This window comes from Scyliorhinus torazame, chromosome 21 (assembly GCF_047496885.1).
Source record: "Scyliorhinus torazame isolate Kashiwa2021f chromosome 21, sScyTor2.1, whole genome shotgun sequence".
Lineage (NCBI taxonomy): Eukaryota > Metazoa > Chordata > Chondrichthyes > Carcharhiniformes > Scyliorhinidae > Scyliorhinus > Scyliorhinus torazame.
The window spans coordinates 83,515,772-83,529,921 of record NC_092727.1 but is presented as its reverse complement, the minus strand read 5'-3'; the positions used below and the strand labels follow the sequence as shown (position 1 = coordinate 83,529,921).

Sequence of the window (14,150 nt, the reverse complement as noted above, 5' to 3'; positions counted from 1 at the left end):
ATAACTATTTATGGAGGTAAAGACTACCATACTCCATGACGCCAATCTCCAACAGGCATGAAAACCGCGCTCTGCCCCAGGATTCGTACACTTTGGCCCTGTGGGTCACATGACCCTCCGAGAACATGCCCCTTAAAGGGACATGCCAGCACACCCATGCTCTTTTGAAAACTTCAAAACTTTGAACCTCCTCATCTCACTCAGCCCTCTCATCCTAAATTTAAGTTACCAGTGTTTGCTATGGCTTACTTGTCCCACTCTTGCCCTGAATCTGTGGGAACTAAGTTCAAGCTCCATTCGTGGAATTTTAGCACATAATGTGAACTGCTATCCAGTCCAGTAGTAGAAGGGCAATCCTTCAGATGAGATGTTTACAAAGGACCCTCTTGGATTTGAAAATGAGCTGGGATGTTCCCACCATTGTCTTTGCCAATATTTATCCCTCAACTAGCATTACCAAAAGTACAGATTATCTGTGCACCATCACATTGCAGTTTGTGGGGTCTTGCTGTGTGCAGATTGCCTTCCTTGGCCCCTATATTGCAACGGTGACTACACATCAAAAATGCCTGTAAAATGCTTTGGGGGTGTCCTACGGTCATGTTCAAATTATTTTATTTCCTTTAAAATCCTAAATTCTGTCACCTAATCAGCATCTCCTTATTTGTGTAATCAACCATCCTACACCGATCGATCTTGGTGATACCACTTGTATCCTGAGGAATTAAATTCTATTGGGTGCAGCTTCATGAAAGACTTCAAAGGGCACTTAGAGCCTAACCATTGTTCAGCATATGCTTACTAAAAGAACTGGACTCATTTTCTACAATTTAGGGTACTTCATATAACCTGGTTGATAAATTAATTTGATCTTTTGAATGAAAAGACAAAATTCCCCAATTACAGTACCAACATCTGTTGCCTTAGATTGTGGCAGGAACAAAATGAAGGTTTTTATGAAAGGATTTTTTCTTTTAAAAAAACACGGGATAAGTCAGGTTAGGAAGTGAATGTGTGTCGCACAACGAAGCTGAAGCAGATGGAAGAAGATGAAAGTGCAATGTCCCGTTGGGTTGAGATAGTTTAATCCCTCACAGCAAAACTGTCTCCCTTTGGAATCACAGCTGTCATCCAGCCTCAAAATCTCAAATTCAAACTAAATAAATGATATGTAGAACTTAGACTCTATAATTCCCTTCATAGACACAGTCACATGGCGAGGTTGGTAATAGTCAATCTCGAATACTGTTGCCTTAAAATTTACTGATGCAACCTTTAATATGCGAGGGAATTCTAGCTTCTTACTGGACACATCAAGCTCTAACGTATTAAAACATTGCAAGTTGCTTCACGGGACTCTATCAGACAGAATTTAACAAGGCTCCATCAGTGCCTGTAAGAACACGTCAAACTGATACAGAATTTAGTTTATTTCAGTCATGGTTTGTCTGGGGAAGCCAGAGCAATGGAAACATGGAGTTGGAAAGTGGAATGGAGCAGAACTAATATCAGTGGAGAATATCAATAACCATGGGGCAAACAGCAGACATGTTATTTGATTGTTAATTCAGCTTGCTCATGCATATCGGCACATTAACTTTTCCCAGCCAGCTCTCTGATGATGAATGTTTTTTATAAAATCAAGTGCCGGGGGTTAACATAATTTTTCTAATGTTTACTGACAGAGTGTGCTCTCCCTCTTCAATTCACAACATTCTAGAAATAGGAATGAATTGGCATTCGCATTTTTGTATTTAACAAAGAGTCACTGAGCTAGTGCGCAGTCAGTTCTAGACCCACTTGTCCCAGAGTCTCAACACAGGTAAAATTAGATTTTATTTAAAATACCCCAGGTCCTTTGGCTTAGCCAAATAAACTACTATCACCAGGTTTTATAACTTTAACACGAGTAACCTTCTATTATGTACAGTATTATAATTAAACTGACAGAAAATGTAACTGACGATTTAATACCCCTTTTCCAACCAACACCCCCTTACTAACTATCTCTCTCTCTCTTTCTCTCTCTCTCTCTTTCTATATATATTATTTATATATATATATATATATATATATATATCTCACACACACGCAAATAAAGGATCTTTAAATAATTGGCATGATTTCCTGTTAATGTCTTTCTGAAGTTCAGGTTTTCATTTTTGTACTTCTCGGAATATAGGAATTAGGAGCAAAAATAGGCAATTCAGCCCTTCGCGCCTGCTCCACCATTCAATCAGATCGTTGCTGATCTCTTCCTGGTCTCAAATCCACCTCCCTACCTGTTCCCCACATCTCTTTAATCCCATTCTTTTCATCAGAAATATACCCATCAGCTTGAAAACATTTTTTTTAATGTATTTTATTACAAACATGTATCAAAACAGGGTACAACAAATAAACACCCCGGGAAACATACTTCCTGGCAATCAACTATACTGTCTGTGCAGATTATTCTCCTTTTCCACCTGGATTCGATTCCGGCCCCGGGTCACTGTCCGTGTGGTGTTTGCATATTTTCCCCATGAATGTGTGGGCCTCGTCCCCATAACCCAAAGATGTGCAGGGTAGGTGGATTGGCCACGCCAAATTGCCCCTTAATTGGAAAAATTGAAAAAGAAAAGTTAATTGACTTGAAACGAAATTGTTCAAACCTAAATTGCAATTTTCCCATCGCGGGTCGGAGAATCGCCGGGGAGGCGGTGTGAATCCCGCCCCCGCCAGCCGCCGAATTCTCCGGCACCGAAAATTTGGCAGGGCGGGAATCGGGTCGCACCGGTCGGCGGGGGCCCCCCCCCCCCGGCGATTCTCCGGCCCGCAATGGGCCGAAGTCCTGCTGCTGTCATGCCAGTCCCGCCAGCGTGAATCAAACCACCTACTTTACCGGCGGGTCTAGCAGCGCGGGCGGGCTCCGGGGTCCTGGGGGGGTGGGCGTGGGGCGACCTGGCCCCGGGGAGCGCCCCCACGGTGGCCTGGCCCGCGATCGGGACCCACCGATCCGCGGGCAGGCCTGTGCCGTGGGGGCACTCTTTTCCTTCCGCCTCAGCCATAGCCTCCGCGATGGCCGATGCGGAAGCGACCCCCCCCCCCCGTGCATGCGCGGGGATGACGTCAGCTGATGCTCCCGCGCATGCGCGGACTTCCGCCGACCGGCGGAGTCCCTTCGGCCCCGACTGGCGTGGCGCCAGAGGCCTTTCCCGCCGGCCGGCAGTGCGCCAACCACTCCGGCACGGACCTAGCCCCTCAAGGTGAGAAATCCGCACCTTTGGGGCGGCCCGATGCCGGAGTGGTTCACGCCACTCGCTCCCGCCGGGACCCCACGCCCCGCCGGGTAGGGGAGAATCCCGGCCCAGTTCTCTTTCCCATCGAAGATTTGTCAGTGTTAAATAAGCCTTGAACCAGCTCTTAAACTGGATTTGTGACAATGTAATTAGTCAATTCATGTTTGTTGTAATTAATTTTAACCTGGTCAATGGTTGAGATATTTACATTGAGATGGGTTTACGTTGAGTAAGTGATTGGTGCTATTTATTTCTGGATTATTATTATCTTGTTATGCAGTGCGTTTTGACAAAATATTGTTGGTTTATACTGCATTTTTTTTTTAAAAGGTTTCCATAGAATTTACAGTACAGAAGTAGGCCATTCGGCCCATCAGGTGTGCACCGGCCCTTGGAAAGAGCACCTTACCCAAGCCCACACCTCCACCTTATCCTCGTAACTCAGTAACCCCATCCAATCAATAGTTCTTACCTTGCCGATCTTTTAACTGTGCATATTGTGTTCATCATCCCTGTTTGCCTGTGAGAGAGTATATCAGGAAATTGAACTGGGAATTATTACTCGTGGCATAGGCATGATGCATATTTAAGAGATAATGCAGTTTGGCTTTGGAATTAGGAGAAAGAAGAATCTTACCTACCTTGTAATATTGTTCCTTTGGAACTACTGGGCTGTTTTCCCCTCCTGGGTGAAGTATTGGCATTTGACAGAAATGGAGAGTAATTAGGCGAAGTGAACTTTACATTTAGCATTTGACAGCCACAGAGTGGAAAAATGTATAAAATGCTCGAATACTTAGCATTGTGTGACAGTCGTCTTAGTACAGTTCTTCGTTGTAACTAATTATGCAACACTCTGGAATTACCAAAATTCAGACGAATACCCAGTATTATTAAGCAATCAGTGGGTAGTTATTCTGTGTTTGTAATGAGTCCTCTTCCTGTTTTATGCGCCAGGTTACATTTTGTAGAATCATGAGGACTAGAGAATTGATACATCATACTTATAACCTGAGCTGATGCGTTGTTTGTGTACGACCCTCCCCCTCCAGTATTAATATTAAATGATTCTAAAGCTAAACGATTGTGAAAATGGTCTACAAGTGTCAGATATGCTCAGGCAATGCTGCCTTGAACCTGTACTGTAAATCAATCTTTTTTTTTGGCCTTGGTGTGCCCAATGTGCCATTTTCAGACACCATTTTGGAACAGGATTTCAAGCTTTTCAGCTCAAAATTTGTCTAATTAATTAATCCCTGAGGGACTATCTGGCACTGCATTGCAAGGCTGCAAAGATTCAATCCAGGTTTCATTTATTTTGTTGATGACTATAAACTTGTGTTTATACTGTACTAATGTCTACGCAAAAAAAATCTCAAAAGACAAAGAATTGAAGCTTCACCATCTGGATAATGTGAATGTATGTTTTAGAAATGTTGTTGAGAATTTCTATTTGTTATCCATAATGAAACCAAGACTACTGACGTTAAGGCTATACAGGGAGTTTTATTGTTTAGAACAACAGCCATGAATCCTGAAAACTTGCCAACATGCTCAGCTGTGTTTGGGACTGGATACTTATCCCGGTGGGGTTGTCATTGAAAGAACCTCACTCGGTGCTAAAAGCTGTAAGTGTGGTTCTCAAAAGGACCGGACGTGCCAATTAGCTCTTGCAAAACAACCAAAGAATAATGAAGGTTGCCAGTTTTCACTTAGCTTGGTCAGCGTTAATGGTAATTCTTGTCAGAAAGCTTGAGTTGTCTTGAAACCATTTGAAAAATGCACTTGGATTAAACAGCTTTAATTTCTATTCTCTCCTGCTTCTAGTGAGAAGAGGCACTTCCAAGTGAAAGCATGTGACCCCATTCAATGCTCCATGCACGGAAAGAAGTGTACCATCATGGTGGAGACCAAGATCAACCAGTCACAGCCTGACTTCACCAAGACACGCTCAGGATTTGTCCTTTCCTGGCCTGGAAACTAGCAGTAACCTCGGCTTTTTTTAGTTTTATTTTGTCCAAAGCCAGCTTTGCCATTCAATGTCAATTCATTCATAGCCTGGCAACATTTAATGATGTGGGGGTGGGGGAAATGGGGAATAAGGCCTGGACTGGTTCGTGCTGAACATTATAAACACACATAGTTCAGAAGTAATGCTCTCCAATAGTCACACCTCTTCTCTCTGACCTGCGTAAGCGCTTTAAGGTATTTAATTTTTTTGTGACACGCTTTGACATCTATCTGTTGAAATTGGCTTTGACTCTTTTTCCCCCTTTTCCAAGGTTCCTGGATCTCCTTAAATATGACGACCATGCAGAGCAGGCTCTCATCTGTAGTTTTTCAGGGTTATGAACTTTTGCACTCAATATTTATTGCTTCATTTAAACAAAGTAACCCCTATTTTAATAATAGAATTATATGGAGCACGATTCTACAGTATGAAAATGAGAAATGAGCTTGCAGATTTAGAATCTATATTTCATCATTAGAGTGCCGGAATCTGTGTTAATAGTCTGGCTTCAAGTGTCTGTTCAGCAATTGAATCAGTGGGGTCTGAATTTCTGTAAAATTTACTGTGTGTTAGACTGAAACTGTTGTCTGAAGATAGAGTCAAAAAGTTCACTCTGTGGTTCTCGTGATGTGTGATCGATTAGATATGGGACTGGGCTTTCGCTAAGTCGGGATGGCTCGGGAACACTTTACAAATGGTGGCCGAGATACGATTTTGAGGTTCCCAACTACGTTACTGGGGTTTCCAATCCCCAGGAGTGACTCTTAAGGGCACAAGCTGGTTCAGCTCTGAAGCCCACATCATGCTGACTGCCTGACCTGGTCGGCTCCCAGACCAGGGATCGGCATGTCCTAGTCCTCTACAATTTTCATGGAGTCCGGACAGCTTTTCAAAGAGCCCTGGTTCACAACCTCAGAGAAGTTGTGAACCTTGGTCTGCAAGCTTGAACCTTTTGAAAGGTAAGTTTAAAAGGCCCTCCTTGTGTTCACCATGTCAAGGTATGTACCCCACCCCCACCCAAATAACTACTGGGGCCCATATGCCCCACATGTAAAGCTCCCCCTCCCCAAAATAACCAAAATGGTACCTCATTATCCTATGCCAGGTTAGGCCCCGCGAAACAGCCCCTATGCCTCTCTTCTAAACCAAGCAATGGCACTTTTGTGCTCATACACCCACTATAAACTGAGGCTTGGCTGAGAGCCCAGAAATCCTGTTTCTGGGCCTGTTTGAAACATCTCAGCACCACAGAAAACATTGCATTGACAGCTCTAGCTCACTAACCTCCATGTTTATTTACGCAAAATAATGAGGTTTGAAGTACTTTAAATGGTCCAAAATGATTGACACTTTTATTAAGATGTAGTACAAAGGAGTTTTTAATAGTAGAAAATTATTAATGAATACATTCAAAGCTTTTTTAACGCATCCTCAGGATTTATTGGTTCCTGTACGGTGGGTAAATGGACACAGAAGTGCCCTAGATTGGCATGAAGGGTGTAGCTTGACATGGGAAAAAAATGGGTTATAGAAAGCTAAGAGGCATTGTCTGGCTTGAGGGGGTCACGTGGGTTTGGGGTTATCACTTGGCATGGGAGGTCATATTGTTTGGGGGGCATAGCTTGGCATGGACGAATGAGAGACCATAGGAGGTTGGTGGGAGGGCATAGGTTGGCATGGATGAGGCATGGGGGTTGTGTGCAGAGCGAGTGCTGAAAGGACTTTCTGTTATTTTAAGCTAGATGAAGTCCCATGACACCAAGGTGGGCTTTTTAAAACAGCCTGTCTCTGTACCTGGGAATCCCTGTGGCTGCCACAAAACATTTTCCCAGCTGAGCTGGCCTAACTGCAGCCTGCACCCGTACTCCCCGCACTGAAAATCCCATCCTTGTGGGCATTCTCCCACGAGGCAGGCGGAACAAACCGGGAATTTTCCCAGCTCCCGCTCCCCACCTCGGATGAAAATCCAGCCCATGGTCACCATAAAACTTATAACCACAATATAGTTACGTAAAAAAAAGTCAGGACACCTGTCTTCTCTCGTCTAGTTTTCCTGAAGGAACAAAACTCACCATTGCAAAGCATTTTCTTCTTATGGATCTAGTTTTAAAGAGGATCTTTAATGTCATTCATGGACCAAATTTTGAACTAATCTTATTTTATCACACCCCCGGAATGCACATATTCTTTGAAACTTGACTCAATCAAATTAGTGATTATGTTGGGTCCTCACCACAGTTACTGGTCACAGTGTCACATCCTGCTTGCAAGGGAAGTGAAAATGTGCCAACTTTATGTGCATGAAAGTAGGTTCACAGCTAGATATTGTTTTATCATGCAGCACGTCTCAAGGTTTGACATTAGATTATTTCAATCTTTTCTGAGAGTTTTATTTTTCTGTTTTCTTCCTCTGGCCTGGGACCAATGTAACAGAGTGGGTGGAAACATGGCCTGACCTGCAGGCCTCAGTTGGGACCACCTGTAGCTGGTTGTTAGGTGGCACTAGGGACTGACCATACAAGGTTAAATAGCAGCCCAATATGCCACTTCTATTTTTTCCCTCTAACCCCATGCTCCCTCCCTGAATTGGGGTTATGGTTCATTCATTACCTTAATTCCCTGCTTGACGACAAAGCAACCAGGATCACAGAGAAAGCTGCATTCACACAGTGGCACCGAGTGACAGGCTTCTATTTCTGCAGTCCTATTTCAGCACAATCATTGCACTTGTCTTGCGCAATGGGTCTCCCAGGATAATCTACCTAGGATAAGGCAGGACCAATATAGATATAAATCAGGCTGGTGTTCATTTGCATTTACAATACAAGGGGATATTTTAAATTGGGGATGTAAGTGCTAAATTCTGCACAATGGTTTGTGGAGAACTTGCAAGATGACTGGTACTGATTGAAACTGGTCTCGTATACCTTAAAATGAAAGTCCTCTTCGGACCAGTACCAGTCATTTCCAAGTTTTATTGTTTTTGGTTTGGAATGAATAATTTTCGACAAGATTTGTAACTGTGCATCAGAAGTTCACAGTAAAGAAACGGTGATTATTTTCCTTTTCCACGGTTTCCTGAATGTGGAATGTTGTCCACATTATGACGTGTAACCATCAAAAGAATCAAGTTTCTGCAATCGGATCGGAAGGACAAAAATGTTAAACATGGTTAATATTTACATCTCCCTGTAATCTGGAAAATTGTTTAGGTAGAAATTCACACCGCTGAAAGAAATTAATAACAGCAAAAGCAAGTTGACCATCGTCTGAAAGTGACAAATAAGCTACCATTTCACAAAAAGAGTTCTGGTGGAGAGAAACCACTGAGTGAGTTCACCGATCTTGCTTCCTTCAGATGTGGAATGCATTTGCAGTCGGACAGTTGGCTGTAAAGGTTCAGCACAAATTTCTGTTGTGTTGGCCCTGTTTGTGGTAATAATTACACTCCTGAGTCAGAAGATCATAGATTCAAATCCCACTCCAGGACTAGAGTGAGGGAATGCCACAATGTCAGAGATGCCACATTTCAGGTGATAGCCTAAATCAAGGCCTTCTCAGGTGAACATAAAAGGTCCAAAGAAAAAAATTGTAGCCAATAGCTATTCCTCAGCTGATCATTTCTTTGCTGTTTGTGAGATCTTGCTGTGCAAATTGTGATTGCTTACAAACAGCAGTTCATAGAAGTTCAATCATTCTTCCTGTAATTTTGCAGTCCACATTGCACAGTGCTTTGACAATGATGTCCAAAGCATGAAAACTTGGGGATAAAGAGGACATTGTGCACAGTGGCAGGTCCGCCTCAATCATTTACTGCTTTTAAAAAAATTTATAAATATGGTTTCTATTTAAATTTTCATCTCTGCATTGTAAACCACTTCCCTCTTGCAGGCCAGTGTTATCTGAGGCCCGCAATGAGATCATTTTCCTGTCATTGCTATTTTTCTCCATTATTCAAATTATTGTGAAGCTGGGCAGACTGAAATTGCAACTACCAACTGATTACAGCTTGGCCCTGTGGTCAGTCTTCATGTGATACTGTGGCGGGTATATTCAGTTCACTGTCCAATCTACATACCTGTCTAACCCCGTCGGGGCTAGCTGGACAAAGGGTGTGTCCTAGATTAGTATTTTCAAACAAATAAAAGCTTTACTGTTCTTCAGTTGTTATGGTTAATATATACTCATTAAAACAATGCCGTTCCTTAGCAAATGGATTCAGCTGCACTAAAGAGATTTCGCAAAAATAGAAACTTTTGCAAGAAATAGGTTTGTGGTCCTTTGTTGGGGTACAGGTACAGGTGCCATTTAACCAACACTGGATATAAATCACCCACATTTGACCTATGCTGCTCTGTAGAGAGCTATTTTAATTGGCATATGAGGAAAACCACATGGAAGATTGACTCTCATCTTTTAAAATATACCTTTTGTTTTGGAAACAGTAGGTCAAGCCATACCGTGAACAGGTATTCATGGATTTTCCTTCCTGTCCAGATACAGATTAATCCTGGAAAAGCAATAAGCAGTGCTACTAATTAATGCTTGGCGATATCTCAATGAAAGAATTAACAAGCAAAGATGTACACTTATACTGCTTGCCATCGGTTAGACCTTGATTAGTATTTATTTAGCTTGAACTCAAAATGCTTGATGCATCTTCAGTAATCTGGAATGTTTTGTTGAATGGTCACTAATCTTTACAGCCCCAGAATGATTTTATGTAGCTTTCAGAGCTCATGACTGATGGAATATCGTGCACTCCTGCAGAGCTAAGACATCAAACTGATCTTTTTTTTCTGATGAGCTAGTTATATGGTTGCCTCATTTTAATCAAGTTACACCTTGTTGAATTCGACCATTAAATTGAAGGTTATTGGCGAGGGTAAAATTTCACACAACTTTCACCTCTGCCACCAAAAGTGGGAATTCTAAGCCTGCAGACAATTTGTCAGTTACCCTTCTTGCCTCTGAACATGGGCAGTGCTTCTAACATTAGAGTTACAGTACATGAGTTGAGGCATCACTACACTTGTTACGCTATGGTGGGAAGTTCACAATGTCGCAAGTCTGCAAGGAGAGAAGTGACCCAGTTTTTTTAATTTTCTGTCACCCCGTTCCCTGTCTTAATTGAATGCACACATATCAGCTTTGGTGACGTGTCAAGTAGTTGAGCATGATGGTCTTGTACTACAGCATCTGATTTTCCCTATATAGGAGGGTGTGCGGGAGAAGGGGGCTGAAAGATTCCAAAAAATGAAATATCAAGATTCAGCAACACAACACTGCTCACCTAGTGCCTAAATAACCTGGAGTTCAAATCATGTGCAGCTGGGATCTGTAGATATTCACTTTGCCTTAGATATTGCCAATTGTAATAAAATGGTGTATTTAATCACTCATGTATCATGTATAAATTAGCTTTATATTTAGAAATTTAATATACAGAATTCAAATTAACCATGAAATATGGACACTTGCTGCTCTATCAGAATTGCAACTTTTTTTGTAAACAAAAAGATTTTCTGTTCTTTTGCTTCAATCAAAGATTATGGTGCAATTTTATTTGATATACATTTTAAATTTGTAAGTTGGTTGTATTTCTGATCTGTTTTGTCCAGTTATAGCCTTGATAGGATATACAATGAATTTATTTTCTTAATTGCTTGATATGTTCCAGACTAGAAAGAAAAGTTAGTACTTTCATCAATTAAAAAATTAAATTTCTAAGCACTCTTTGGTGTCTTTTGATTTTTTTATTGTTTGTGCATTTCAAATGCATCTGTACCACGTGTCAAATGTTAATCATTCACACACAATGCAACAGGAAACAGATAAATTCCTCTCTGTAATTCTCTCAAAACAGTGAAGTCTCAATAGCAACCCTTCTGAAAATTGTTAGATAAATAAATACTAGGGTATGGGGTTTGTAGGTATTTTGAAATTGGGAAACCAAAATGAAGAGCCATGGACACGCACAACATTGGCGAAAGACAGAAGAGATATTATTAGGTGAGAAGTAGAGGGAAAATTATAAACTTTGGTATTAAAGATCCAATATTTGTGCGAGGAGAAAAAGGAAGAGATACAAGGCCTCATATTCATGATGGACCAAAGGTCACAAGTCAGGCCATTTCCCAATGTCGCGTTCCCAAGTTCTGAATGAATGCACAAGCTCATTAGTTACTCCCTGGGGAGTCGGGGACGGCTGCCATATCCATTCACCCAACATCCAATATGAACAGAACTCATGAGCCTGAATGTGAAATGTCCATTTAATAAATAATCATCCGCTTAAACCCCACTTGAAAAAATTGTTCCTCTCAGCAACTCATAATACTGTCCATACCACATATTCAAACTCCTCGTTAAAAAAGCTCACTCCTTTTAAATATTCATAGATCTGTCAAAATAAACAGCCATTGAAAAATCCCTTCAAAATACTTTAACCCTTTTAACTGATCATGAAACTGTGAACCAAATAAATCTGATATTCTCCCTCATTGTACTGTATGCAACCCCTGCTAAGGTATATCCATTAGTGGGGCTTGGAACCCAACCACGCAATGATAAGATTCCATTGCATCTGTATCAAGAAAGCCTCCAGGTTGCCTGAACAGAGGGCCACCTTTTCAATTTATTTCAAAGGCTTAACAATCAAAGACTTTCAATCATAAAGTCAGGCATCTACTATAACCAATAGATGTCTAGACTTTAAATCAATCTAAAAATCACATGATCCAAATGACGCATTAATACCCAATTCTCAATACTGTTGAATGCAAAGAGCATTATCAACTGGAGAAAGTACTCCAATGCATCTGAACACTTACACAATTCTGGCCAAATTAATGATCACTTACATTTTAAGGACAGAGCCCTATGATCAATCACTGAATTAAAACATACTTTTTTAAAAAATATATTTTTTATTCTCCTTTTTCGCATTTTATCCCAAATTTACACCCACCAACAATAAACAATAATCAGTAACAAATATGTCTATCCCCATATCAATAACAACTATCCCAACCTCCCACCAAACCCCAAACATTAGCCCGCATGTTCACACAAACAAATGACAAAAAGGAATTAGGGATCACCCATAGTCACCATTAACACACACAGCCCCGTCCCCCCATCCTCACACCCATCTGCCCGTAAACCACCGACACTACCCCCTTCTCCAGTCCCCCTGTCGTCAGTACCTCCTCCAGCAATGTGGCGGCCAGCTCCAACGGGAGGCTCTGTATCTCTTCTGGCAAAATCTCGAACCTGCATGTATCTAAACATTTCCCCCTGCTCCAGCCTGTACTTCGCTTCCAGCTCCTTCAATCCTGCAAACCGACCCCTAAGAAACAAATCTTTTACTGTCTTAATCCCCTTCTCCCATTCCTGAAAATTTCCATCCCACTTCCCTGGCTCAAATCTGTGGTTCCCCCGAATCGACATTTCCCTTGACTCTGCCCCCAACCCGAAGTGTTGGCGAAACTGCCTCCAAATTTTCAATGAAGCTATTATTACCGGACTCCCTGAGTATTTCCCCGGGGACATCGGGAGCGGCGCTGTTGCTAGTGCTTTCAATCCCGACCCCCTGCACAAACTCTCCTCCATTCTGACCCACTGGGAATCAACCCCTCTGACCCAGCTCAGCACCTTCTCCACATTCGCCGCCCAGTAGTAATACATCAGGTTTGGAAGACCCAAACCCCCTGCCTGCCTTCCCCTCTGCAGCAGCACCTTTCTAACTCTGGCCACCTTCCCTCCCCATATGAACAAAGTAATCCTTCCCTCAACCTCTGAAAAAAGCCTTTGGCAAGAAAATCGGCAGGCATTGAAAAAGAAACTGAAATCGCGGCAACACGTTCATTTTAACCGCCTGTACCCGACCCACCAGTGACCGAGGGAGACCATCCCACCTTGCCAGATCAGCTTTCACTCTCCCCACCATACTAGAAATGTTGTACCTGTGGAGCCCCCCCCCACTACCGGGCAACCTGCACTCCCAGGTGCCTAAAGCGAGTCCCTGCCCTACGGAATGGCAGCCCCCCCACCCCCGGCCGAGACACCACAAAATACTCACTCTTGTCTAGATTTAGTTTGTACCCCGAGAAAGACCCAAACACCCGAAGCAGGTCCAATATTTCCCCTATCGACACGTATAACAGCAAGTCATCGGCATACAAGGACACCCTATGCTCTAACCCCCCCGCACTATTCCTTTCCATACCCCTGAACTTCTTAATGCGATGGCCAATGGCTCAATCGCAAGTGCAAACAGCAGGGGGGACACAGGACATTCCTGCCTAGTCCCACGGTGGAGAGAAAAGTATCTCGAGCTGAGGTTGTTTGTGCGGACACTCGCCCTCCGCTCCTTGTACCCAGTTCACAAATCTTGGTCCAATCCCAAACCGCTCGAGAACTGCCATCAAGTACCCCCATTCTACCCGGTCAAATGCCTTCTCAGCGTCCAGTGCCACAACCACCTCGGTTTCCTTCCCCTCTGCCGGTGCCATAACGATGTTCAGTACCCTTCTAATGTTTGAAAAGAGCTGCCTCCCTCTCACGAACCCCATCTGATCTTCACCTATCACCTTCGGGAGGCACTCCTCCAGCCTACCCACCAGTACCTTCACCAATACTTTTGCGTCCACATTCAAAAGTGATATGGGCCTAAACGGCCCACACTCTGTCGGATCCTTATCTTTTTTTAGCAATAGGGGAATCGATGCCTGCCCTAATGTTTGTGGCAACACCCGCTTCCCTATCGCCTCTTCAAACATCCCCACCGTCAGGCGTGCCAGCTTATTCTTGAATTTTTTTAATAATATTCCACCGGAAACCCATCCGACTCTGCC

The 14,150-nt window shown here is 42.8% G+C and overlaps 1 protein-coding gene and 1 long non-coding RNA gene across 2 annotated transcripts in view; one reads left to right on the top strand and one right to left on the bottom strand.

Moving 5' to 3' along the window:
- The window catches only part of LOC140398380 (unconventional myosin-Id-like), a 913,794-nt gene extending 902,767 nt beyond the window's left edge, over positions 1-11,027 (top strand). The window contains exon 22 of the mRNA XM_072487000.1: positions 5,109-11,027. Within this exon, the coding sequence (XP_072343101.1) occupies positions 5,109-5,265 (157 nt within the window). The 3' untranslated portion in view covers positions 5,266-11,027. The remainder of the gene's footprint in view (positions 1-5,108) is intronic.
- On the bottom strand, positions 2,338-3,992 carry LOC140398381 (uncharacterized). The gene is made up of 3 exons (XR_011937469.1): positions 3,923-3,992; positions 3,754-3,801; positions 2,338-2,596 (listed from the first exon to the last, which is right to left on the bottom strand). It is a non-coding gene; the product is annotated as an uncharacterized lncRNA (long non-coding RNA).
- Positions 11,028-14,150: the final 3,123 nt, after the last annotated feature.